This window comes from Syngnathus floridae, chromosome 2 (genome assembly GCF_059516105.1).
Source record: "Syngnathus floridae isolate MCC-2025c chromosome 2, RoL_Sflo_1.0, whole genome shotgun sequence".
Taxonomy (NCBI): Eukaryota; Metazoa; Chordata; class Actinopteri; order Syngnathiformes; family Syngnathidae; genus Syngnathus; species Syngnathus floridae.
In genome coordinates this window covers 20,711,550-20,737,871 of record NC_142414.1, presented here as the reverse complement: position 1 = coordinate 20,737,871, position 26,322 = coordinate 20,711,550, and the positions used below count along the sequence as shown (strand labels likewise).

Below are 26,322 nucleotides of genomic sequence, written 5' to 3'. Positions count from 1 at the left end.
TTACAAAATAAGACTTTGTGATTCAGTAAATTGATTAAAAGCTATTCAAGTGTATTTTCATAATATATGTGTCTGCACTATTACTGTCAAATGCAGTATTAAAGCTCGTGTCTTAAATTAATTGCACCCATACATCATTGCAAAAGGACTATTCCAAAGTAATAAAAACAACAACAACATGTGCACTAAGAGTCCCTCTCATCCCCCCTCTAAACTCTTTGGTTTTCGAGCGTGAGGCAAATATCGCGATAGCAGCCATCAGACTCACTACGTAATGTGCCGTGCTGCTTCTAGCGGCGCTGGTGACAGTGCTGAAAGCTGTTGGGGTAAGTTTTTATAAATATTTACGGTTCCGTATTGTATTAAACGCATGCATGGACACGTCTAGCGGGTAGGTACAATTTGTGATGGTGGCGAGGTTAAAATCGAACTCCCATACCCTCGGTTTACCGTGCTTGTGGGGCCTTGGTGAGAGCCGACGTTTTCCCCTCAGCATAAATCACCCCGCACAAGGACCCTGTTGGTTAGCATAGCGAGTTAGCTTTAGCCCCTAGCACCGGGCACGGCCTTACCACGTTACCGCTGGTTAAACACGACCGCGACTATGTCTGGACATCACAATGTAATGGTGACACGACAAATGTGCAATAGTTTGTTTTGATCCCGTATACGTGACAGTTGACTGACAACAAACGTAAATAAACTCTATCTCGATTTCCAATCTCGGCTTCTTTGTTGTCCGGTCCTCGTGCGGCTAGCTTTTTAACGGTCCCAGTCAACCGCAGACTACTGGTATCTCTTAAAGTTCATGTTTGGCTGCCTTTAAGCAAACGTCGCTATTATACCAAGTTGCTTGGGTGTAATACGAGCAGTGTACAAACGGGTGCTCCACAATGAGGTTTATCATAATTCCTAAGTTGGACTTGTAAATGAGTAACGAAACCCTCAATTGTTTTGCCTTCAGTGTGTGTCGCATGTTTTGCATGTACCGTAGTGTTGAGTTTACTGCGTGACAGCGTATACGACTTTGAACGCAGCAAACAAGCATTTCCCGTGACAAACTTATTTCGGGACCCAGACTGCCCCCACTGCCGCGTGAATCGATCGGGAACGCCCTGGACTTAAGCACCAAATAGTTAGCTAAATGCTAATCTGCGTGGTTCCGTTTGGCCACCAGACAAGGTCATTGAGATAATACATGTTTTTATAAGACTGTCATTCACATCGACCCACATCGAACGACTTATAGCAAATCATCGCCGCTTGCTCCAGGACACATGCGTTTGTGAAAGCGGTCATGCGCCTTGAGCGGCTGTAGTGTGATGCAACGTGTTTGCCCAGGCCGTTCGTAGGTCCAGCTGAGTATGGCGACTGCTGGGAAGTCACATGGCGACTCCTGTCAGAGGGCTTGTTGTTCTTGAGCAAGCGTAGGCGCACTGAGTGATTTGAAGCTGAAGGAATCGAAATAGATAAAAACAGTTTTAAAAACAGTGTTGCTGTTAAAATGTATGGTCCGAAGTGTGGCAATTGGTGACAAACGTGTGTAAAAGTAACTTTTTTTTTTTTCACACGCACATTCACACGTCATATGCGGGAATTGAACTTGCTGTGTCAGCACACAAGACTGGCAAGTGTACCCCTACACCATCACCGAGTCTCTGTAAAAGTAACTTAGACAGGACAAATATGTTACAAAACTAGGTTTACTATTATGCTCGTTGAAAAATGACAAAACCCCTTTAAAAGAATGTCAATCAAATACTACCAATGTTTTGCAACGTTTATTAAGCCAAGGTACGTATTTTCATCCAAATAACATGATTGCAAAAGCCACATTTCAATGTTTTTGGAAAACAAAAACAAGAAAATACAGTTTTTAGAACATAATGGTGTTTGTCTAACTGACAGTGTCAGAAACGTCAATCACATGCGTGAACAAGTAAGCTAAAGGAAAAAGAGCCAATAGAAATACCAATGTGTGTTAAGGTTACATTCAAAGCAAACACAAATGTATGAACTGGGTATCTGGCCAATGTTACCTAAGCATCGATATTGCTATTTGTTTAAAAAAAAAAAAAAAAAAATATATATATATATATATATATATATATATATATATATATATATATATATATATATATATATATATATATATATATATGCATGCACTTATTACCTTGTTGCAAACTCACTGAGATTGAAAGGGCCCTCAATAAATTATTTCATGATGCTTGATGCTCCTCATCACAGCGTGGACATTGTTTGCTAAGCAATATACAGGCTCGTGCTAACAATGGACAATAACGTACCATGCATTTGACTGGAAAATAAAAACAACCTTTGCCTTTGGCCTCGTCTCTCGGCTTGTTTTCAAAGCTGTGAACAATAATTAGTTCACAAAGTTTCATGTCTCATTGAAGGAAATCCTTTTTTCTGTTGGACGAGCCCCTATGTACTCTGACGGCACATGCGGCTACGCATACGCAAAACACTTTCGTGTTCAAAAGTGTTGTACTAGATCACATTAGAGGAATGCAGCCATAAATATCATGACTTGATCTGAAGGTATGCCTGAGCGCTTCTTGCTCCAGCCTTTTTTCTGTACTCAATCTAGTCAGCTGCAATCACAGGCGTCTGAGTCGAATCTATTTTTATACCCATGAATCAGGCTCCCCCAGAACACATAATGGCACAATCCCTTTGCATGTCACACAGAATATACACTGTTTATATCACTCATATGAGAGAGTTGAACGGCGGTATTCCCCGAGGCTGGATTTACACAACAAGTCCGAGTGGCCAACTCCGATTTTCTGATCATCAGATTAGATCTGAACAATGTTAGAAAATAATCTGATCTCCTTGGTCTCCGAGGCATTTAGAATTTAGGACATGCTCTCAACCCTTTCATTTGATGTCTGTTTGTTTGAACCGTATTAATGCTTTGTCCCTGTCACTGTGCTTCTACCCTAACAGTATGAAGTGAAACGGGACTGAATTTTTTTTGTACCATCCGCAACTGCTTCAAAGTTCAGATCACAAGAAAGAAACCGAAGAGAAATTTCCAAAACAAAATAAGCAACGTTGCAACTCCCATGACTACAAGACACGTTGGCTCTAGGCTCATTTCAAGGGTTTCAAACAACAAGTGTAACCAAATCCTGAATTGACCAAAGACCAACATCAGGCCAGTCTACACAAGCAAAAGCGAAGCAATCCTACGCCCAAACTATTGAAGAGACGACAACAACTGATCTGAAACCAGAAGTTTGTGCCTACTCAACAGCTTTGACAAAGCACACGTCCCAACGCTGCTCCTAGCTCTCCTCATCCTCACCGCACCACCGACTCGACACCGGGGTGTGGACTGAGCTGCTGTCTGCTCGTTTATTTTATTTTTCCATAAACCTCCCCCTCCACACATACACTTTAACCCCCTCCGCTCGCCCACTATTTTCACCCAACCTTTTTCGAAGCAGTCTTTTTTTGTACCTGCTTTTGTCTTATTTTTTGCGCTACATTTCTTCCTGCTTTTGCTTGATGCAAGCATCTACAACTGGTGCCACAAGCCTGTAACAAGAGTGCGTGAGTGTGTGCTGGACCGTGTATGAAGAGATCTGCAGAAACATATTAGGCATCAAGACTCTACCTGCACACTACCTTTTCAAAACAACTAATAAAGGTGAGTCTTCAGTGTATTTCCAGCACATATTTAGCTATGTAACACACATTTCCCCCTCTTGAAGCGTTCCGTTTCCACTAGAGGTTTAAGTTGGTTCAGTCAATTAACCAAAGTGGTGGGGTTTGCCCTTTAAGTCTTCTAACCTAAATTCAGCCTTTTTTACTGTGGGTCCTTATTCATTCACTCATTCATCATCTGAGCCGCTTATTTTGAAGAGTAAAAAAAATATTTTATATATATATATTACCACTATGGAGGCTACAGTGGCTAAACTTGTAAAATACACTTTATATATATATATATATATATATATATATATATATATATATATATATATATATATATATATATATATATATATATATATATATATATATATATATATATATATATATACACACACACACACACACACACACACACACACACACACACACACACACACACACACACACACACACACACTGATATAATATTATTGCCCATCCCTACTTACTTGTAAGACATTCATTTTTATGGGTTCTTATCTGTTGTTCGTTTTAGATAATCTTTCAAACGGAACATTTTGTCATCGCAAATTGTTAATGTATACTTAGGTGATCAACAAAACACAAATGTAGTTTTTATTTGATTGCCTTTGGTAGCCACCGCTGTGCGCCTGCTGTTGTTTCACGCCATTTTCTCCTGAGTTCATTTTCCACAATCTGCATTTCTCTGTCAGGAAAGAGCCCAAACCCACTTTCCCACTTGGTTTGTGAAATTGTGGCCGGTTGACATGTTTTCCTCACCCGTCTTGTTTGTTCCTCTCTTCGCCCCTGCAGACATCCAGCGATGTATCATTGGGTGGTTTAATCAGAACTAATCATTTAAAGTCAAACAAACAGAATTAAAAATATATACTTATCAAAATCAGCAGAAGCGCTCAAGCAAGCGTGGTTTGAGTTTATGGGAAAATATGGGCAGCCCCTGGAAAGGCTTTGTTGAATTTACCATGCCCGCGTCGCCACCCACCACGTTTGTTAGCGCTGACCTGAGCAGCACCTCCCCTGTCGGACTCAGCCTGTCGCCATATGGCCGATCCGTAAGTGCCACCTTCCCACCTCTTTTCTATAAAGCCCCACCACCCTTCCATCGAATTCTCATCCACCCTTCCCATCCAACGCCCATCAGCCTGCCTTGCTCTGCATCTCTTGGTTGTGAATGGCCACTCCAACCTTCCATCCCCTCTGGGCTCCAGAGACTAGCCTCTGCTCGGGAGTATTGTTCCTGGGTGGCTGTTCCAAGAAGAATATCAAAACTTTTCACATTTCCTCTTCTTGCCTCCCGTGTCACTCCCCACCGCCCCCACATATCAATACAGGTTCATCAATTTCATCTTCTACACGGGCAAATTGCTGCCTGCAAACCATGGCCAAGAAATTTAAAAACTGGCTGTTGGCTGCCAAAAATCGATTTTTGCTCACGCTTATTAATGGACAACAAAAATAAGACCCTTTCCATTCATTGGACTAAGTTCTTCATTACTGGGCCAACAAAAGAGGCTGATCTTGGACCCCTCCTCTCCCCATAACCATTCATTATCGCCACTGCAATCTAGATACACTGGTGTTTGCCCAATCATTTGATATTCCCTCCACAGTGTAATACTTTTAGTCTTCCAGTAAGTTTTTGGGACACTGCATTACAAATGTCTTAACTGACCAAAGCTGATTGGTTTTTTTTGTTTTGTTTTTTAAATTCCTCTGTTGTTGAGAAAAGTCATCCAAAAGTGATGGAAGCTGGTGTGCTGTTTGGTATCTGTGGGTTTTTCCCGCTTGGTGTTTGAGGTTTTCCTATTGACTACCATAAAGTTGAGCTATATTGTGCCAATAGCTGTGCCGAGAAGGAAAATTAGGCAACATTTTGGCAGAGCTTGGATGTTGATATTTTGAATAACTTTTGCTCTGACACAATTTCCATGATCTGCATAAAGGTAGTTGAATTTGAAATGCTCCTCTCCAACAGCATAGGCAAGCTCAAGCTACAATGTCAGAAATGGAAAGGGCTACTTCTGAGCCCCCAGTGGCTCGCAGCACTGGCCCATCCACCTCCTCTACCGCTCCCATGTCTATTCCCCGCTCCTCGTCGGTCTCTTGCCGTCCCCACTCGGGAAGTAGAAAACACAAGCGGACGCCTTTGTACCAGAGATCAGTAAGAGGGCATGCTGGGTGACGCTGAGGATTTTTACATATCTGTAACATCGTGTGACGTTTAACAGCATGCACTGTGTGTGGTGTTGTAAAGCCGTGTTTAACCAAGGTGTGTGGCTCTGTCGGTTTTAACTTGAATCACGACCGAGGTCAGGAGTTCTTGAGCTAGAGAGGTTCCCAACGTTGACAAAAACGTCTTGAAAGCAAGGTTCTGACCATCATGATGGTATAGCAAGCGGCCGTGTGTGGTCATTCAGTCAAAAATATTTTGTGGCCATCAAATAACTGTCACATTAAAAAGAGAGTGTTCTTTATTATTCCAACAGTTTTTACTGTTCATTTTCACATTTAACTGGAATTACTGATTGTTAAAACAACAAATTTTGTTTTTTCTAATTTATCCAATTTGTATATTTTTTTTATCAAAACAGAGGTTTTCTCAGGAACTTAAGACATGGAGCAGGTCAAAACTGTACTTTTAGTTAGGCTTGTTTTATTAAAAGACTAACTGAGCAAGCACTAGGCAACAGAGGCAAAAAAAAAAATTGTACGTGTTGGAAAGAAGCCACGGCCACAGCCGGTTGGTTGAGAGCAGGGTAATTAATTTTGCAAAGGGGCCACATGAGAAAGGCCACGCCAACCTAAACCTTGTTCTGCATTTATTTTCTAAAGATTGCCATGTGTGTAGGTATATGTATTGGTATATTTAGGAAATGCGGGGTCAGATGTGGGCACCGGGCCCTGCTTTGTCCAAGTCTGGGTTGGAGAGTAGAAAAGGAGAAAGATGGAGACATTTGAGAGAAAGATAGTTATCCAGCTACTAATCCAGTCTGTCCGTCATTGTCTTGCACTTGGGACCCAAAAAGGCTGTGTCCATTTGTAGTGGCCAAATGAATTTATACCCCCCCAAAGGTTGACCTGGTTATACTACGGATGTCAGTTAAAGTAATGTTTAAATAGGTTTGGGTTTATTAAAAGGCTTCTGTGCTTCAATCCAGACCTATATGTGACATCTGTAGAGGGAGGTGAACAGTTTCTCAGTTTTACGACTAAGTTTTACTTACTGGATTGCACTTATTACTGTGCTTACAACTCCTAATTGAATGATAGTTTTTTTTCAGTGCATGCAACTTCAACCATTGTGCAACATGTTCTTCTTTTGCTGCGAATGGTTTGAATTGACCTGGAACACAGTTCAACTGTATCAGTTATAGAAGCTTTTTAATGACATTTTTTTCCCCTTTCCACCTTTTGAAGTTTGCCATATGCATGTTTTTGTAAATGTATATATTTTTTTCCAAGGTTGATAGGAAACAATTTTGAGATTTATTGTTTAGCGTTGTCTGCAATGTTTTAACTTTAAATTCTTTCCTCCTCCCCAGATGAGTTTTGACCCAGGCATGCTCCATAACAATGGACACACTGCATACGCCAATGGAACAGGTCCTGGCATTAGAGAGATGGGGGTGATAGAGAAGCTCTTGACTTCGTATGGCTTCATCCAGTGTTCTGAACGTCAGGCTCGTCTTTTTTTCCACTGTTCTCAGTACTGTGGCAACTTGGAGGACCTCAAAATAGGAGGTGAGGAATATTGGACCGACTGAAACCTCTGTTTCTAATTTCCGCCCACAGTAAATAGTTATCCGCCCCCCCCCCCCTTGCTGTTTGTTTTCTCCGCAGATAATGTTGAGTTTGAGGTGTCCTCTGACAGGCGCACTGGCAAGCCCATAGCAGTGAAGCTGCTTAAGATTAAGCCAGAGGTGCTGCCAGAGGAGCGCATTTCAGGCCAGGTGGGGCCAGACCTGCACGCCTATCCCTTTACTGTGCTGCATGGTTATATTCATCCAGTTAAGGAACACCGTTTTATATTTGGTTCTGTCCTTGTCTGTCATTTTAAACTGCTCAAGTCATGTTTAATTTCAGAGTTTTTCAAAAGGTATGCACAAGATCAGCCAATTGTGTATAGACACAACACAAACGCCAAAATCAGCCAATTCTGTACGAAAAGACACGACACAAACACGCAAAGACCAACCAGACACAACGCAGCCACTTGCATATTGCATAGTACATAAGCAGTGGCAGGAATTCTGCTGTCATTCTGAGTACTTCAATATTTTAAATAGTCAAAATATTGGAAAGACCTCAGTATAATGCTGTGCAGGTCACCACCACTGCAAAATACAACAGGGAGACAAAAAAACAACAACAACTGAGCTTTATTTCAAAGGAAGGCGTTTCCATACAGCTCTATACGTATATACATACACAGCAGTATATTACTGTATTTATTTCACATCAATTAAGCCGAAAGTTACATTAGACTGTTTGCCTTCATGTTGTCTTGAGTGTGTTTTCTTGGGGTGTGGGACCTCCATGGAAGACTGATGCCATGCTCAAGTGGTCTGTAATTGATTGTAAACGTTTGCCTTGAGTAGGGTATGTCAATTAGGGAGTCTTTCAAACATAGTGGATTTCACTCAGAGCGTGGTTTGGTTCCTTTTTGCAACTTAGTGTGGTTGAAAAGGAATCCCTCACTCACAAAAAACTTCAATATCAATAGAAACTGAGCTTGATCATGATATATGCAGACGTGGGTATTTGTCAAATAAGGGATATTGTATATTTTTCATGAGATTACCATCCCAACTACAAATATTTCTACATTTGAACAGGAGTAGTTTTGATTGTGCCCCCTGATTGAAGGGCATGTAAATTGGAGTAGAAATATGGGATGGCCTCTTCCTGACACACCCCCACAATCACAGCTGTACCCCTGAGCAAGGCATTTGAATCCAACTGTTCTGCTAGATAGTGTGTGGTGCACACATTTTTTGTTCTCAATCATGATAAGTGGTAGTCAACTTATCGTACTTAAGTGTGTGTGTGTGTGTGTGACTTTGTCTGTGTGTTCATGTTTTGACCTTAATTTGAGAAAGGTTTGGCAAAGATGATTGTTAACCAACGCCCTTGTTTTGTATAGGTTGTCTCCTCAATTCCTGCAACTTTAGATGGGAAGTCTGCTCCTGGCCAGGTGCCCACTGGAAGTGTTTGTTATGAAAGAAATGGGGTAATGTGTCAAGAATTTATTCCTGGATTATCCCTCTAAACAACTTAATTGTAACGTACAACAGGCATATTTTTTCCTTCATGTTCTGTCAGATTTCTGTTTGGTCAAGCTCAGACTTTATGGTTGTAGCCAGGATTTTGTTCCAGCGGACGTGTCGTAGAAAAATATTTACAGTTGTGGCCGATCTTGAGTTGTCTTGAAGTGTCGTATACTATGTAGTGTTGGATAATCAATGATTGGGGTGTCCGGCATCTGGGACACATGACCATGACTCAGAAAACGTGCAATGTCAGGATTTCAAAGTTGTTTCAAGTGCACAGTTATAAGCAGTCCAATCTTTCACAACTTGACACTGCTATGATTTCCACAGGAAGTTTTTTACCTTACCTACACTACTGACGATGTGGAGGGCAATACCCACTTGGACACTGGCGACAAAGTTAGCTTTTATATGGAGACCAACAAGCAGTGAGTTCTGGTGCTTTGTCTTGGTCATTCGTGTTTCCTTGGTACCATGAGATTGTATGATTTGTATCCACCCTCTGTTTTTCAGCTCTGGTGCGGTCAGTGCTCGTAATATCCAACTCGTGACGAAAAAGCAAATGCGCTGCCAAGGTGTGGTGTGTGCTACAAAGGTAATGAATGATCATTGAAAACATTGTTTGACTTGGCTCGTGACTCAAAAACTAAACATTGGACTTGGAATAGTTGGGTTATAATCTGAGGGTGTTTCAGCCTAGACTCTGGTGTTTTTAATAATTGTGCCCTCTTTACTCATGCTTTGATTTATTTAGCAATTATCTGCATTTAGATATTTACCAAGTGGATACATGACATGGTTTCTCAATTTTAAAATTTGGTTCCGCAAGTCCAACACTTTCCAAAATACATCATGATTTGCCAACATCAAGATTAATGAGAATGCATGTCACATAATTGATTCACAAATGTCATTAATCAAGATGCACTTTGGAATGACACTGTGTGCCTAGTTTTGAAATATGATAGGATTTTACACTAATCCGCCTCAATAAAAACTGACTCACCCGAAATGGCTTCTTCCACCGTTGGTTTGGGAAATACGGCATTTCACCATGTTCTGATGTAACAGAATTATGGATCGTCTCATACATGTGGAGTTTGGTGCAATGAATACCTACTATGAATTAGAGTTTTTGCAGTTATGCAAATATTAGATGTACAATTTTGTCATATTTAACCCTCCATTGTCTTTTTAGGAGGCCTTTGGGTTTATCGAGAGGGCTGATGTCGTGAAGGAAATTTTTTTTCACTACAGCGAGTTTAAGGGTGATCTTGAGGCTCTGCAGGCGGGAGATGATGTTGAGTTCACAATCAAAGACCGTAATGTAGGCATCTCCCAGATTTTTACACAACTTTGAACAATTGAACAATTCTGCATTACTTCATACTAAGCTCTTGAACCCTATGTTCCTGTGTTCTAAGGGTAAGGAGGTTGCCACAGAAGTGAGACTTCTCCCTCAAGGAACAGTCATCTTTGAGGATATCAGCATTGAACAGTTTGAAGGAACAGTCAGCAAGGTCATCCCCAAGGTTCCCACCAAAAACCAGGCAAGTTGATCACCAGTCAAAATTTATTACTGGAGTAGCCGATTTGGAAAATTCAAATTGCCCAAGTAGAACACACCTTTTATTGATCACTCTTTTTCTTTTTTTTTTCTGCTGGCACAGAATGACCCTCTCCCAGGTCGTATCAGTGCTCGGATTGGATTCAGTGACAAAGAAATGCCATTTGGTGAAAAGGACACCAAGTCAAAGGTGACTCTTTTGGAGGGCGATCATGTTCAATTCAACATTTCCACTGACCGCAGAGACAAGCTGGAGCGGGCCACCAACATCGATATACTCCCAGACTCCTTTGATGTCACTAAAGAGACCCGTGAAATGGTGAGCGAGACGGAATGGTGAACGACCTAACTGAATTCATGCAAATTAGCGGGTTCATGTGGAAGACACCGCCATCCAGACTAACGTTGAGTCTTATTTCAGGGCGTGATTGCTGCTATACGTGACGGTTTTGGGTTTATCAAGTGTGTGGATCGTGATGCTCGGATGTTCTTCCACTTCAGTGAAGTTCTGGAAGAGACCCAGCTGCACATCTCTGATGAAGTGGAGTTTACTGTTGTGCCTGTACGTTGCATTTTCCCCAGTGACGCTGTTTTTAGATTTTGCATGCACTTTGCAATGTCTGAATTTAACAAACAAACTCAAATCTCATGATCTGATCTTGTCTTTGCCAAGGATATGCTCTCGGCTCAGAGGAACCATGCCGTACGCATCAAGAAGCTGCCGAAGGGCACGGTGTCCTTTCATACACAGTCTGAGCAGCGCTTTATGGGTGTGGTGCAGAAAGAAGTTGTGTTAGCCACTGCTAAAAATGCCAGTCCCAGCAAGGGCAAAGAAAAGGTACTGTCTCGTTAATTGCAACAGATAATGGCAATGTAGCCATGTTGCATTTAAAAGGGCAACTCAGTTCATTTTCTTTGACTTTTTTGCTTTCTTTTTCAATCACCACTTCCTCTCCCTCTTCTTGTTGTTAGAAAAAGGACAAGGTAGGACTCAGGCCCACTGCATCCAGCAAAAGTCCATTCAGACAAAATGATCATGTTTAGCAGGGTTCCGGACGACCTTTTTTTGCGAGGAGCACGATGACACCTAACCAGAAATTTTTAGAGCGCAAATAGAAAATCTAGGGATGCACATTGCAAAATGATTATTTACATCCACTAATTTTTACTATAGGCTAAAGTGTGGAGCATAAATTTAACTGTAAAAAAAATATCAATAAATAATAAAATGTGCACTGGTTGCACATGCTCAAGTAGATGAAAACGTTACTTGCATTTTTTTCAAAATGCCTTGACATAGGGGCAGTCTGGACTAAGTGCATTATGAATTTAACTCTCACATGCACGCAAGATTTTTTAACAAGCTCTTAAATCGTATGATCCATTTACCATACTTATAACTTGTGTGTTTGATGTGCTTCGTTGATATTTTTTTAAAGAAAAGTAAATTGCTATTTTGATACACATGGTCATATACTTACCCCCTCCATTATCAAAGAGAGAGAAAGTTAATAGTGCATTGGCTTTAATTTTGTTGCTCTCCCTGTAGGAACCCGAGGACGGGATCATCGCGTATGAAGATTGCGGAGTGAAACTTACTGTGGCATACCATACAAAAGACTTGGAGGGAGGATATCGCCCACAGGTTGGGGACAAGGTATCACCTGATCAAATAACTTTACAAACGTTTTTTTTAATTTTTTTATTAAGTCATTCTTCTTGAATCTTGACCTTAAAGAGAATCTACAAAATGTTTGAAATAGTCTCCATGGCCTGCCAACAGAACCCTTTGAGTAGTACCTTTAGTTGTGCTAACTGTGACACATTGTCACTTTCAACCTCTAGGTAGAGTTCTCTATCAACGAAGTGAAAAGAAGCGGCCAGCAGAGTGCAGTTTCCATCAGGGTGGTGAACCGTAGTGCCAGTGGTGGCAAGAGAATGCTAGGCTTCATCGCCACACTCAAGGATAACTTTGGCTTCATTGAGACTGCAAATCATGACCAGGAGATCTTCTTTCACTACAGGTAAAACAATTAAATGCTCATTTGGATGTTGAAGAAGTGTTTTCAGTTTCATGTATTTTTTGTCTAAGTGTATGTTTGTTTTCAACTTTAGTGAAATGTGTGGGGACTTGGATGATTTGGAGTTGGGCGACACGGTGGAGTATACTCTCTCCAAGGGAAAAGGGAATAAAGTCAGTGCTGAAAAGGTCACCAAAGTGACTGCTGGTAAGAGTTTGCCTTTGGAGAATTGTTCGTGTTCTTGTACAGTGTACACAATGAAGCTGATTAAATCCATTGTTTTCAGTGAATGGCATTGGGGATGATGTAGATACGACGGTGTTGGTGGGGAAAGTCATCCGTCCAATACGCAGTGTGGACCCCTCTCAGACAGAATATCAAGGGCTTATTGAAGTCATAGAGGAAGGTGGGGCAGAACTCGCAATTCCTTAAAAGTCCTTTGGTTTTTTTTAATAAAAGATTATTATTATTATTTTTTTTTAAATCTTCGCTTGGTTGTTTCAGGGGGAGGTAAAGGCCAGACCTATCCCTTTGGGATTATGGGTATGGCTAACAAGGTTACCTGTCTGCAAAAGGGAGAGCAGGTGAAATTCCAGGTTTGCACAATATCCCAGACTGGACAGAAGATGGCCTGCAATGTAGTGCCTCCGCGTAGAGCCTTGGTGGAGTGTGTCAAGGACCAGGTTGTGTTCACACACCAGCTCAATATGACAAGATTCTTGCTGGAAGAAAAACTAGTCTGAGTCGAAGTTGTGTTTTTCCTAGTTTGGTTTCATCACATACGAAGTTGGTGAGAGCAAGAAGCTTTTCTTCCACGTCAAAGAAGTCCAGGATAACTTGGAGCTCCAGACCGGGGATGAAGTGGAGTTCTCGGTAGTCTTCAATCAACGCACAGGGAAATGTAGTGCCTGCAACGTGCGCCGAGTCAGGTAGGACCACTGTGAGGCTTTTGTAAATCAAATCGTCCCGCTGATCAGTGAAGTGTAACACTGGTCGTGCTGAAAAGGCATGAAGCTAACCCTTCATTATGTTTCAACCTTATTGCAGCGAGGGGCCAAAACCTGTGGCGACACCACGTCCTGACCGTCTGGTCAACAGACTGAAGAGCATCACTCTGGACGACGCCAGCGCCCCTCGTCTCATCATCGTTAGACAGCCGCGTGGTCCCGACAATTCAAAGGTACCTCAATCGGAATGGTCATCAAAGCACAACTGGGTTCATGCGACATTCGCAACCTGAGGCGTGATTGGTTGTTTGTATGTGATGTTGTTCTTAGTGCGGCCTTAAAGGAGCTGTGTCATGCTGTTTTAAGCTTTTCACTGTTAAGTATAGGCACTTAGGATATCCATTTCAATTTCATGTGTCACACAGGAGTGCCATAAATACATGTTGAAACAAATTAAAATCAGTTGGAATACCTAAATGCTTAGATACATAATCTGTTTTGATGACATGTGTTTGTACTGGTCATGTATTTAGTTCTTTTTAGGATTCTAGGGCCTCCATATTAAAGATTATTAATTAAGCATAATTGATATAACATATTAAGCATAATTGATTTTCATGGTACCCAGCTTTTAATGACAAAAATCACTACTAAAACATGTATCTTGTTTGTGACCATTAACCTGAAACTCAACTGTCTCCCATGCAGGGCTTCAATGTGGAGCGCATGACTCGCCAGCCTGGTGTCATTGACTGAGCAATACTGTTTGGTGCTGGTAGACCAGGGAGGGGTTTGCTTTTGGGGAAGGGGGATACCTGTGAACCTGATACGTCACGAGCCGCTTAAAACCCAATACGTATGCACACAGTGCAGCAATTGGCCCACTTAATTCATGGAGCCATGGCTAAATGTTGGGCAAGTCCCCCCCCCCCCCCCCCCCCCCCCTCCTCCTCCTCCCCTTTCCCCTCCCCGCCTACATTGTATGACGTTCTTGATGAGTGCACGTGAGATCTCTGAGCGTGTGCATGTGTGATGATATATCCTAGCTGTGAGTAGGGACAGGGCCTTGTCCCCCTAAATAAGACTGTGTGGCCATCCGAGCCCCCAATTGTTTTGCAATTAGCTTTGTGTGGAATTCTGCACCTGTAAATTTGTCCTCTTGTTTAGTTGGAGCGGTTGAATGTCTTGAGTGTCTTTTCCATATTTTGTTTCCTTATATTGTTTGCTTCTTTACCCACAGACACTTGAAATGGTTTCATTGTGAGATTTCTGCTACTGTATGCTTTCCTACAAATTGCATAAAGCAAAGTTCCCTCCATAAGGAGGATCATATTTCTCATGTACGAGCTTCAACCGAGGATTTTTCTCTGCTCGTTTTTTTGAGCAGTTTTTAAATGCTTGACTTGAGAGCTTTTTGAAAGCATGGACTGTGTGGATGTGCGAGTCTAATGGGATTGTTTAGTTTTACCAATCTGGAGCCTTTAAATACTTTTTTGGTATTCACTAGCTCCACTAAAGCAATTTCTCCCAGGTGCAGAATTCCTTGGGGCAACTTATATCTGCAATTATTTTTTTTTTTTTTTTTTTATTATTAGGTTGGGTTTTGTTTTGCACATGTTGTTTTTTCCCATTGAAACTCTGTCTACTTTGAAAAACAAGGTGCCTAAAAATAACTACAAGCAAAATGAAAGAGGGGGGTGGTGGAGCTTTAAAAAGCTTGTTTGTTTCCCAGCCAGCCACCAATATAAAGAACAATCTTTGAATGGCTTTCTTGTTAAGTAGAGATAATGATATGCATCCCGAACCTGTTGGTTAAACAATACTGTATGTAATGTGTGCTTTTTTTCCCCCCCTTTAGTTAAAGTCCGACTTCATATATGAGAACAAATTTATTGGGGAAAAAGTAAGGAGTTAGAAACTAAGTTAAAAAAAAAAGAGAAAAATCGAATCAGGATCAGTCAGTCTGCAAAGCTCACTGGCTTTCAGTTAAACCACGTTCAGAGGTCCCTATGTACCTTTGTCAATGGTCTTGAATGAATAAGCAAATTAAAGTTTTATGGAAATCAAGTGGTTTGTTGTTTTTTTTTTTCCCCCCCATCAATGTAATTGCACAGCATCTGCCTGGGCTCAACAATTTAAGAAAACATTCCATATTCACACCTATGTTATTCTGATCCTTTATTTTTCCTCATTGACCAAGTGCTTTGTAGTAGTCTAACCGTACTTTATTCATATCCATAAAACATGCTCAAAGTGCGAATGAGTTTTACTAGTATGATTAAATGAAATTCATTTATATATACTTTTAACGATCCATTCTGCAGCAGGCATTCAATGTGACGGCAACACGTTGTTTCTGCTTCACAACTTACCGACTAACAAGACTTTGGTGTTGCAATGGTTGGCACAGATGGTTCGATTCCTCCTTCGGGCATACATATTTCAGTCCAACTTTATTTTCATCGACTACTGTTCATTTCAATTTAATAAATGACACATGCTTGTATTGATATTTAAAAATGTATTGAATTTAAATTCTTTTTGTTCCCTGTTTATATACAAGCCTCAAAAAAGTCTTCAAAAATGCTGATGAACATTCAATTTCCCAAGCAAAGCAAAATTGTGGAAAAAATCAGGCAGGAAAAATGAATCTGTATTTCAAGAAATTGAAAAGAAATCTGCGCACCGGGTAGCTACAGATTTGACAAACAAGCACATGCTAATATATTAAAATCTTGGTGGGAATTATGTGAAAAGGGCCATGAGTCCAAGCACCCATACTAGTCACGATATGGTTGTAGCTATAACTTTGAGGTGCCCATTTCAAAAATGTCCTCTCAGACTTCTTCCTTAATCTTTTGTACCGCCCAAATAAATCGTGAGCTCCGAGCGGTGTATCGCAGTCATCTTTTTGTTAGAGTTAGATTTTTGGCCTGCAGACCAGCATGCCCACCACTCCCTGAGCTCAGCTGGCCCAGTGAGCCGGCGCTCCTTTATCTGATTGGGAGGAAATAAAGCAGGAGAAGGGTTGATATTTCTGGGCGGCCACTTCCTGTCGCTGTTTACTTGGCGTTCCGTCTCAAATAGCTGCCCATTTGAGACCTTGCTCGAATTGCCGTCTGTGGCGTGTCGGCTCTCTTTGGAGTCAACCTTTTGAGCTCCACAGAAGTCCAGTTTCTGCATTTCTGTCTTGTAGTCCTCCAGTTTGGCCTTGCAGTCCACAATCTTTGCTTTCAGGCCATGGAACTGATTTTGCAAATCTCTCTCAAAGTCTTCTTCTGCTTTTAATTCATTCTCCCAGAACTTGATCTGCTCCGTCTCTTCTTCAATCATTTTTTGGTCTTCCCTGGTCCGCTCGCTTTTCTCCAGCTCTAAAATCTCATGGTCCACATCGCCGATCTGGACCTGGAGCTTTTGAAGTTTACTGAGCTGCCAGATGATCGTTTCTCTCAGGCGATTATTGTCATCGTCACTGTTCAAATCGGAGAAGCTATCGAGTTTCCCCCCATGAGCTTTCTTGGAGTTTTTATTTTCTTTCACCTTCTGTTGGGTTCCCATGCAACAAGATGTCTGTTCCAAGTCGGACTTTGAGTTTCTGTGACCTCGGACTTGGTTCTCATGTGGACTCTTTCTCATGGTGGAAAGTGTGACACTCAGAAAAGTTTTCTTTTTTTCAGTCTTCTTCTTGCTGCTGTCCTTATCGCATGACGTACTATAAACCTGTGTTTTTCCCAGACTCTCTAGCCATTCCCAAGCCTCCTCCATGAGGGTCAGGGACTTTCTTTTGGGTCTTTTCAAAAGCTCGTGGTTCTGGTCTGTGTCCTGCCTCAGGCAGGACAGCGGAAAGCTCTGGCGATGCAGATTCAGCGATCCGCTCCGACGCCAATTTCTCGCACTGGTTTCTTTTTTCCGTAGCGGTGGACAAGGCTGGTGTCGGCCCACTTTGGCCCTGCTCATTTCGTCGTAAACTGAAGGACCGCTGTGGAGCAAAGTGAGCTGGACCTCCTTAGAATGTTCCCCGTACTTCTTTAGCATCTCCAAAGGCCGCTCATCTGGCGCCATGCACCTCTCGAAGTCTTTGAAGGTCTCACGCAACATGTAGCGCCCAGGCTGGCCTGAATAAAAAATTGATGACAGGGTTTTGTTTTCAACTTTTTAAATGAATTCATTCATTACAACAGCCACATACCCAAAGCTTGAGCCAACACTGTCACCACCTCTTGGCATGTTGTCTCATCTGTGACCCCACAAACCAAACGGGGCACGCCATCCACAGACACTTTGATTTCCATCGTACATAATCTGATAAGAAAAATATTTCATTTTAGCGAAAGAGACTTAACAAATAGGGCATATATTAACTCATTCACTGCCAACCCAGTTTATATATATAGCGTCTATAAATGTCAATGGCACTAAATGATTTAACATTCATATCCCATAAAGATAACCAGGAGTCAAGTTCAGTTGTTGTAAAATCAGATTTCAGGTACAAGGTCAGGTCAAATAAAACAATTCCATGATGAGATCTCAAGCACAGTACTGGAGACCTGGTCTTCCCTTGACAAAAGAGGAAAAATAATTGGGAATATGATTGAATGGAATTAGTGAATCCCGAAAACACATTCTCATGTTCTTGAATTTTCAAGGATATTTCCCTAAAAATTTGAACGGGACTTACCGTTTCGTGCTGCTTGTGGTAAAGATGATCGGAACTGTCTGCTTAACTGAGCGCTCTGCTCAGGAGGAAAAAACAGACTAATTAAGAGTAATTTGAAGTCCCAAAGGCATTTCAACAACCAAACGGCGGAATCTGATCCCACCCATATTACACTCACTGACTTTTCTTCCCTCTTTAATTTGAGTACTACATTTTTCTTTTTAAAACATCAAAATCATTCGTCCTTGTCCTTTAGACCACTCGTAAGTAGCTGTTTGTTTTCAAGATGATTTTCAACAATGAATCTAGTTCAGAATTTTTTTTTTTTGTGGCTTGATGGCTAAAGTTTGAGAATCACATACCAGCTTGAATAAAATTAAATGTGCGGGCAGCTGTTGTTGGCTATTAGAGAAGGGTGGGAAGTGGTGGGAGGGCAAGGTAATGTGATAGGATGCAACTCGGACCCCTCCAACTCCATGTTTCTGTGTTAACCAAGCGTCCAGCAGCTCGATGTCATTTAGATCTCAATTTAAAACTGACGATTGATTCATCTGTTTGCTTACCTTTTGACTGGTGTCCTTGAAATTTAACCTAACATGGACCAACAAGTGCCGAGCCCTTCACGCTTCCAGGCGTCAGTATCATGAGAACCCACTAAAATTGGATACATGATAAGCACAATTTGTTGCTGTTGGATAAGAATTTTTATGGCGCAGATCAACAGCCAAGTTTCAAACTCCTGACAGTATCTCAAATAAAATTGTTTACTCAGGGTATACAATCGGTATTACAGTGACTACTTACTTTGCTCATACTCTGTTTTTTGGTTCAATTGCCTTTTTTTTTTTTTTTTAACTTGATCTCTAACCTATTCAGCCGTCAAACGCACTCTGACATTTAAGCTCACGTTCTCTAAAAATAGATGTCTTGCTGACTGACTGTCTTTATGGTGCAATGTCTCATGATGGATGGAGTTCAAGAGGCCTGTTGCATAAAATGCCAGTAATGGGATGTTTTGCACCACTCAAGACATTACTTGAAAGATTCCCAAATTGTATTTGAATGTCCACGCAAGACATTATTGAAACATTCATATTTTCTATTTAAATGTCCACGCAAGGCGTTACTTGAAACATACAAATTTTTCATTTGAATGTTTCAAGTAACATCTTGCGTGGTGCAAAACATCCCATATTTTGCAAAAAATATAAGAATCATTAATGTTGTTCATTATCAAAAAGAAGACTGACTATTTTAACTGTTATTGCGGTCCACTTATTTTTACACTTGTGTTGCAGTTTAAAAATGACAAACATGAGGTAACATAACTTCTTTATAAATTAAGAATGTCCACCAGCAATGTGAAAGAGCTTGTTTTCAAACTTAGCATCCACTAAAGTAGGACATATTCTTGATAAAACACAATTTACTAAATCGTGTTTTTTCTTTGAAGGCCTTAGAAGAGTTGATCTGCCAGGTACGATTATGCAGTGCTCCAGAGAATCCTGGAATTTTGCATACATAAAGAATGATGATTCCCCCCTAAGCGGCGTTTAATTGCGCTACTCGTGGGTCTTTGTCACGTCCGTGGATTGTGCATGTGACACTCAACTTAAAATAGAGGCGTGTACACTTCTGAGTGCGGGTGGTGTCGGGTTGGGGGAGATGGGCGCTTCGGCTCAGCCTGCACACTTTTAGGGCTCAGCGGATTCCGGTTTCATGTGCGGCGACCCCATGCAGGAGCTTCATATTGCCGTGACCCACCACTTGGTCTGTGCACTCCCACCAGCACCGCAGTGGTCCAGTGGCCGACAGTCCTTCTTTTTTTATTCTCTTGGAGACGTGCACGAAGCGAGTCACCATGCCGAAAGTTCTGGTACCGGGTGAGTGGGGGGCAATGTGCTTGAACACAATTTAAATGGCAAAAGTGGAAGTGTTGTTTAAGTGTTCAGGGAGGCGGGGTGGTCGACAAATTCACAAGTGAGCCCATGTAATCTTGTGAATGCATATGTCAGAGGTCACGCCTTTGCTGTGATGTAGGCTATGTCAGCAACGAGTCAGATAGCAAACTGCAGGTTCTAATTTTAGAAGGCCAGTTCATTGTGTAAAATGTTGAAAGTAAACAATTATTCACGTGATATGGCAAGCGTTTCTTCAACAATGATTTGTCTACACTTAAGCTATTGAGTAATCTGATGTTATGGAAATGATTATAAATCAAAACGTTTTGTGAAAAGACAAGTGAAATAAAGACCTCTTTTAGTTTAAAAGTTCAAATTTCACCCAAACTACACTGAAGAAAATATGCGTAAGATTAAAACAAAACAAATTCCGATTCAGAGGGTTTACCGTCGTCATGCTTGATGTCACACGAGATGTCAGCAATTCTCTTGAGGTTTCACATTTGCGAGGTTTGAACAGATACATTCCACATGTAGTTCTTTAGTGATGCCACCACAGATTGCTACCAGTAATGACAAAGCCTGATGTTAACCGCAACTGTCTTTTTGTTGAATCTCATTTTAGACAGAATGCTTTTATTTTTTTCTAAATATAAAACTATATTGTGTGATTTTGGTGGACAGCAATCATTTTCAATCGATTTCAACTTGTATTTTGTGACAATGACACATGGTGTCGCCATCTTCTCTATTCCTGTATTCCTCTCTTTATGTATAATCATCTTTTTTTCTAACACTCTCTTTTTTTACCCTGGGTGCCGCTACTATCTTGCCGGTCATGATCAGGTGAACATAGTAAGTATAGAGGGTGAGACATGGTCCGTTTTACCACACAGGCCACATAGTGGAATGAGTCTTTGGAGTAGACCTGTCGATGACTGCATGTAGGCCACCGCTTCATCAGTAGCAGGCATTGTGAGATTAGACTGAAGCCATGGTGCTGTGCATCATTATTCTTGTTATCTTTCTTCCACTTCTTTGTGGCCGCGTATTGCTGGAGTCTGATCAGCAACTGGTCCGAATTTTGCTTGACAGGATTGCTGTAGCTCTTTAGTCTTTGTGCTGCATGGCAGTTTGTGGAACGTCTAGCATTTCCACACACTCAGCACCTGTTCTATCATTGCTATCCCACAGAGACCGATGACAAGATGCGGGCCTTTGCCGAGCAGATCTTTGCATCTGAGACCAAAGGCGAGGACATTCGCGATGAGATCTCCGTCTTTGACGTGCCAGAGGACTGTCCCATCCTCCACCATGAAATGGCGCACCACTTGCATACTGATGATGATCTTGAGAAGCGGTGAGTTTGTGTCGCTTTGGTTTTGTAGTTGTTAAAATTGTTTTGTTGTAGGTATGTAAATGGAACTGATTATTGATTGCCTCCATCCACAGCAAAAAGCGCTTTCGCTTCGGGGCAGCAAGGGCTGTTGCCCAGACGTCAGCAGTCCCTGAGGTGTCTGTGGATGGGGACGTCCCCACCTACCTGGAAGTGCCGCACTTCCAAAGGGTGGCCATTCTCGGGGACTACGCTTCTGGGGTATTGTACTCCATGTGATTCACCTTCGGTGCCGCTAATATTCACTTAAATTAAACTCGTTGGATAAAAACAGAACCTCCATCAAGTAGTTGGATAAAAACAGGACCTCCATCAAGGTTTGACATTTCTAATAATTTAGGTGAATATTTACAATCAAAGATCTCAGTCGGTATCATAAAAGCAGATATAAACTTTGTTTTTTTTTAAATGTAAAAGATCGAGGAGATCTAAGATCTAAAATCAGTTCATACTCATGCACCCACTTTCCTGATGTGAGATACACGCAAATCTGAATTTTCATGTTAAATTTACAGTGTATCAAATGATTCCCCTGTATCAGATCCAATACCCATTGAGCAGAGCTACAATTATCTTTAGTTTCATAAAAGTGAATTTATGACGTCGTATATTGTTCATTTTCACCGCATTTGTGGATTGAGACCACAATTTAACAGGAATGCCAAGAAAAAGAGAAAAAAGCAATCACAACAAAAACACTCATCTGTATGAATGCAAATCAAAATGATTTTGCTTTTTAAATTTTTGTTCACCTCTCTATGGTAGCTGTGAATATTGACAGACAGAACACTTAACCTGTGTAGAGTCATTATTTCAGGATGCCTACTTTTTGTGATGTTGTGTGACTGTCTGCGGTGAGATTTTCCTGGTAAAAAGCGTGTGTCCTTCATGATCCTTAACAAAAGATAATGTTGATGTGTTTGTTTTATTCAGGTGACAATGGACGATTTTGAGATTTCCTGCAGCGGACTGTACCGTGCGTTGAGCATCAGAGAGAAGTACATGAGGCTGGCCTACCAGCGCTTCCCACGGACGGCCTCACAATGCCTCCGTGACATCGAGGGCCAGACCTTCAAGGTGGAGGACCAGGTGCAGCCCGGTGAGGACAGTCTTTTGTCCTCGCTAATTCTCAACCTCTGCTGTATAAATCTATTTGACGGTCATCGAATAACAATGCCAGAAAGGCAAAATTAATAATAGCAGAGTTCTACATGCCAATTCCACACAGACATGCCCATGCTCATACTTCTGACTTGCAGTGCACCTCTGAACATTTCCACGCAATGTTTGTTTGTTTGTCTTTCAGTCTTCACAGCTCCGTCAAAGAAGGAGGAAGATCCGTTGGATTCCACGAACCTGCCAGAGAATCTAGGCTATGTTGCACGCATGAAGGATGGCGTCGTCTACGTGTACGACGACGCCAAAGCTGCAGACAAACATCAGCCCAGAAACCTGCCGTGTGTCAACTACACTACCTTCATTGACGACATGAACTTTCTCATTGCTCTCATCGCGCAGGGTCCCACGTGAGTCTCTTGTGCGGGTGGTTTTCTTTTTGTGTGCATTAGCATAACAATTAATCACATTCAATTTCAAATCAAACGGGAGTCTGCACACAATTAAGTGCCTCTGATTCACTCGTAACAAAGTTAAGATGTTCTAGTAGACTTTTCCTGGGATATTTTTTCATGTATGTGAATGGTGCTCTATTTTCAGGAAGACCTACACTCACCGTCGTCTGAAGTTCCTCATGTCCAAGTTCAACGTGCATGAGATGTTGAATGAGATGGAGGAGCTGAAGGAGCTAAAGAAGAACCCCCACAGGGATTTCTACAACTGCAGGAAGGTAGCCATCATCTTTAACAGAACTTCAATTTGCTTTCTTTTAGTGATGGTCAAGATTTGTCACACGGGCACCGTTTGCCTCCTCAGGTGGACACTCATATCCACGCAGCTGCCTGCATGAACCAGAAACATCTCCTACGATTCATCAAGAAGACGTACCGCGTGGACGCAGACCGCGTCGTGCACAACCTCAAAGGCAAAGAGGTCACCCTGAAAGAGCTCTTTGAGTCCCTTCACTTGCATCCGTACGACCTCACTGTGGACTCGCTGGACGTGCACGCTGTAAGTTATCAACGTCATACGCCACTGCAGGAAGAAAGTTTAAAGTTAAACTATTTAATTATGTTTTTTATGTACTAGGTATTGTTGAAGTGTTTTTTATTACGTATTTTTTATTATTTTTTATAGTGATCACCAAAGTACATTTCATGAGTGAAATATGATGAACAGTTTTTATACATTATTATTATTATTATTATTGTTATAAACACAAAAACAATTTCAAAATTACTACTGCTAAAATGTTGTAATTTACAAATGTTTTGGTGTTACCGGAAAAAGGTTGCCGTGTCAGAAAAACGGAGTGGTAATGTTATAGTTTTCCAACTTTTCACAGAAACTAAAAAGAATATTTTTTTCTTCGTCTTTGAAGGGCAGACAAACCTTTCAGCGTTTCGACAAGTTCAATGCCAAGTACAATCCTGTGGGAGCCAGCGAGTTGCGTGACCTCTACATGAAGACAGAGAATCACATCAATGGAGAATACTTTGCCACCATCATTAAGGTCAGTTGCTGTCCTAAATGATATTACACACATCATCTAATAACTGTAGTACGCTAATTATTCGCCACCAAGGCAGTGATGGCATAGCAAAAATCTCCACTCTAAGATGAATATGAAAACTAAAGTAAAAGTACAATGTTGTATTATTGATGATGGAAGAGAATCGGTCAAAAAACGTACTGCATCTTAAAAATTAAAATGTTGGCTTTTATAAGACACTATCCACAAAATGATTATTGATTGACACACCATTTGTTTGAGCAGGAAGTCGCCAGCGATCTGGAAGATGCCAAGTACCAATATGCCGAGCCTCGTCTATCGATCTACGGCTGCACGGCCAACGAGTGGAACAAGCTGTCCAGCTGGTTTGTCAAGCACAGGGTCTACTCCCCTAACCTCAAGTGGATGATTCAAATTCCCAGGATCTAGTGAGTCCCCAGCGTCATGGCAGCGCTTGATCATCCTGCTGAATAAATCCTCATTTCCATCTCAATGCTTCGCCCCGCTTCTACTTCAGTGACATCTTCCGAGGCAGGGACTTTGTCCCGCACTTTGGTAAGATGTTGGAGAACATTTTCCTCCCCGTGTTCCAAGCCACCATTGACCCAAAGTCCAACCCCGAGCTCAGCATCTTCCTCAAGCATGTGAGCGAGAAAAAAGTCCAAATCCGAGCGTCATTCACACAATCAGAAACAACTTGACCGTTTGCTTCGTGTTGTGTAGGTGACAGGTTTCGACAGTGTGGATGACGAGTCCAAGCACAGTGGTCACATGTTCAGCATGAAGAGCCCCAAACCAGAAGAGTGGGACATTGCTAAGAACCCGTCTTACACCTACTACATCTATTACATGTATGCCAACATCGTTGTGCTCAACCAACTGCGAAGGTCGGTGAGATCAAGCTGTAACTTCTACACATTTGTCCTCAGATCAGTTTGCATTCACGAATCTTTTTTTTGTTGTTGTATATTTGTGTTTCAGACAACGGGGGATGAACACGTTCACGTTCAGGCCTCATTGCGGTGAAGCCGGCGCCATCACTCATCTGTTGGCCGCCTTCATGACGGCTGACAACATCTCACATGGCCTCAACCTGAAAAAGGTCAGTGACGGTGTGCAAGGGCAGTCTTTTTATGTATTTCTATTCCACTCAAGGTGGTGTGTAAAAAGACTAAATTTTACAAAACTGTCATCAGCCAAAATTTAGAGTGAAATGACATGACATGTAAAGCAGCATGACTCGGAAAAACACCTGGACTGAGGTCATTGTTTTGCTGTTACATTACTTTCATCTACCATGCAGAGTCCGGTGCTGCAGTACCTGTACTACCTGACCCAGATCCCCATCGCCATGTCCCCCCTGAGCAACAACAGTCTGTTCCTTGAGTACGCCAAAAACCCCCTGCTGGAGTTCCAAAAGAAAGGCCTGGTGGTCTCCCTCTCCACCGATGACCCCATGCAGTTCCATTACACCAAGGTCTTGGCCGTGGGCTAAATAAGTGAATGGACAGGTCGCCCATTCTGTCGATTTGTCTTTCCTGCAGGAGCCTCTGATGGAGGAGTATGCCATTGCAGCGCAGGTTTTCAAGTTGAGCACCTGCGATATGTGCGAGATCTCCAGGAACAGTGTGCTGCAGAGCGCACTGTCGCATGAGGTAGAGTGGCCATACTTTTGATAGAGGCGGTGCATTCGAACATTGGGGTCTTGACATTTATACGTAGTATTAGAGGGGGAAGATTCAAAGCATACAATTGTCCAAAGCATTCTGGTAAGATGAAGTAATCATCTTTTGTGGCAACTGATGGAGCTAGTCGCTCATCCATAATTAACATTCCCTCTGCTCTGTTGTCTGTGCTCAGGAGAAAAGTCACTTCTTGGGTCAGGACTACCTGAAAGAGGGACCGGAAGGGAACGACATCCGTAAGACCAATGTGGCCCAAATACGTATGGCGTACCGCTATGAAACCATCTGCTACGAGCTCAACCTCATCAAAGAGTGTATGAAGGCAGAATAAAACAAACTCATGAAGGAAAGGGCTTTTAGTTTTCACTTCACCTGCAACACAGAACAATTGCGAACGCTGTAATGTACTGCAAGTGCATTATCATGGAGAAACGCATTAAAAGCAGATTAAGTTGGAAAAAAAAGTCTGTTTGTGATGTTTGCAGAAGATCATGACTCCAGGATGAAATGGTGACATTATTTGCTTTACAATAGG

The 26,322-nt window shown here is 41.7% G+C and overlaps 3 protein-coding genes across 6 annotated transcripts; 2 read left to right on the top strand and 1 right to left on the bottom strand.

Moving 5' to 3' along the window:
- Positions 1 to 206: 206 nt before the first annotated feature.
- csde1 (cold shock domain containing E1, RNA-binding) lies at positions 207 to 15,583 on the top strand. 4 transcript variants are annotated; one of them, XM_088399738.1, is made up of 22 exons: positions 207 to 326; positions 2,977 to 3,682; positions 4,504 to 4,763; positions 5,687 to 5,872; positions 7,254 to 7,452; positions 7,552 to 7,661; positions 8,855 to 8,941; positions 9,312 to 9,409; positions 9,495 to 9,576; positions 10,180 to 10,308; positions 10,406 to 10,531; positions 10,652 to 10,867; positions 10,970 to 11,110; positions 11,222 to 11,386; positions 12,098 to 12,205; positions 12,394 to 12,572; positions 12,664 to 12,776; positions 12,856 to 12,975; positions 13,074 to 13,252; positions 13,335 to 13,498; positions 13,617 to 13,749; positions 14,225 to 15,583. In XM_088399738.1, the coding sequence occupies exons 3-22, from the start codon at positions 4,638 to 4,640 to the stop codon at positions 14,270 to 14,272; spliced, it is 2,709 nt and encodes a 902-aa protein (XP_088255864.1). In that variant the 5' UTR covers positions 207 to 326; positions 2,977 to 3,682; positions 4,504 to 4,637; the 3' UTR covers positions 14,273 to 15,583. The 4 variants fall into 4 exon arrangements, with proteins under 4 accessions (XP_088255864.1, XP_088255855.1, XP_088255873.1 ...); XM_088399729.1 differs by having other exon boundaries at positions 7,552 to 7,718; XM_088399747.1 differs by lacking the exon at positions 5,687 to 5,872 and having other exon boundaries at positions 7,552 to 7,718.
- rassf11 (Ras association domain family member 11) lies at positions 15,393 to 18,334 on the bottom strand. Its single transcript, XM_088399790.1, has 3 exons — positions 18,198 to 18,334; positions 17,706 to 17,818; positions 15,393 to 17,631 (listed from the first exon to the last, which is right to left on the bottom strand). Exons 2-3 carry the CDS (start codon positions 17,806 to 17,808, stop codon positions 16,367 to 16,369), a joined length of 1,368 nt encoding a protein of 455 aa, XP_088255916.1. The 5' UTR covers positions 17,809 to 17,818; positions 18,198 to 18,334; the 3' UTR covers positions 15,393 to 16,366.
- Positions 18,335 to 19,842: 1,508 nt separating this feature from the next.
- ampd1 (adenosine monophosphate deaminase 1 (isoform M)) lies at positions 19,843 to 26,250 on the top strand. The gene is made up of 15 exons (XM_088399780.1): positions 19,843 to 20,059; positions 21,272 to 21,437; positions 21,530 to 21,674; positions 22,407 to 22,572; positions 22,780 to 22,999; positions 23,190 to 23,319; positions 23,406 to 23,600; positions 23,971 to 24,102; positions 24,367 to 24,530; positions 24,620 to 24,746; positions 24,826 to 24,989; positions 25,084 to 25,204; positions 25,406 to 25,579; positions 25,647 to 25,757; positions 25,963 to 26,250. Exons 1-15 carry the CDS (start codon positions 20,038 to 20,040, stop codon positions 26,116 to 26,118), a joined length of 2,193 nt encoding a protein of 730 aa, XP_088255906.1. The 5' UTR covers positions 19,843 to 20,037; the 3' UTR covers positions 26,119 to 26,250.
- The last annotated feature ends 72 nt before the right edge of the window (positions 26,251 to 26,322 follow it).

Bases quoted from the DNA above. Each gene is read 5' to 3' on its own strand.
- csde1 (XM_088399729.1), top strand. From the start codon at position 4,638: ATGGGCAGCCCCTGGAAAGGCTTTGTTGAATTTACCATGCCCGCGTCG. The intron at 11,387-12,097 runs GTACTGTCTCGT...CTCTCCCTGTAG, and splicing joins CCAGCAAGGGCAAAGAAAAG to GAACCCGAGGACGGGATCAT. The intron at 13,499-13,616 runs GTAGGACCACTG...ACCTTATTGCAG, and splicing joins TGCAACGTGCGCCGAGTCAG to CGAGGGGCCAAAACCTGTGG.
- rassf11 (XM_088399790.1), bottom strand. From the start codon at position 17,808: ATGGAAATCAAAGTGTCTGTGGATGGCGTGCCCCGTTTGGTTTGTGGG. The intron at 17,632-17,705 runs GTATGTGGCTGT...TTTTTTATTCAG, and splicing joins AGTGTTGGCTCAAGCTTTGG to GCCAGCCTGGGCGCTACATG.
- ampd1 (XM_088399780.1), top strand. From the start codon at position 20,038: ATGCCGAAAGTTCTGGTACCGG. The intron at 23,000-23,189 runs GTGAGTCTCTTG...CTCTATTTTCAG, and splicing joins CTCATCGCGCAGGGTCCCAC to GAAGACCTACACTCACCGTC. The intron at 24,747-24,825 runs GTGAGCGAGAAA...CGTGTTGTGTAG, and splicing joins TCAGCATCTTCCTCAAGCAT to GTGACAGGTTTCGACAGTGT.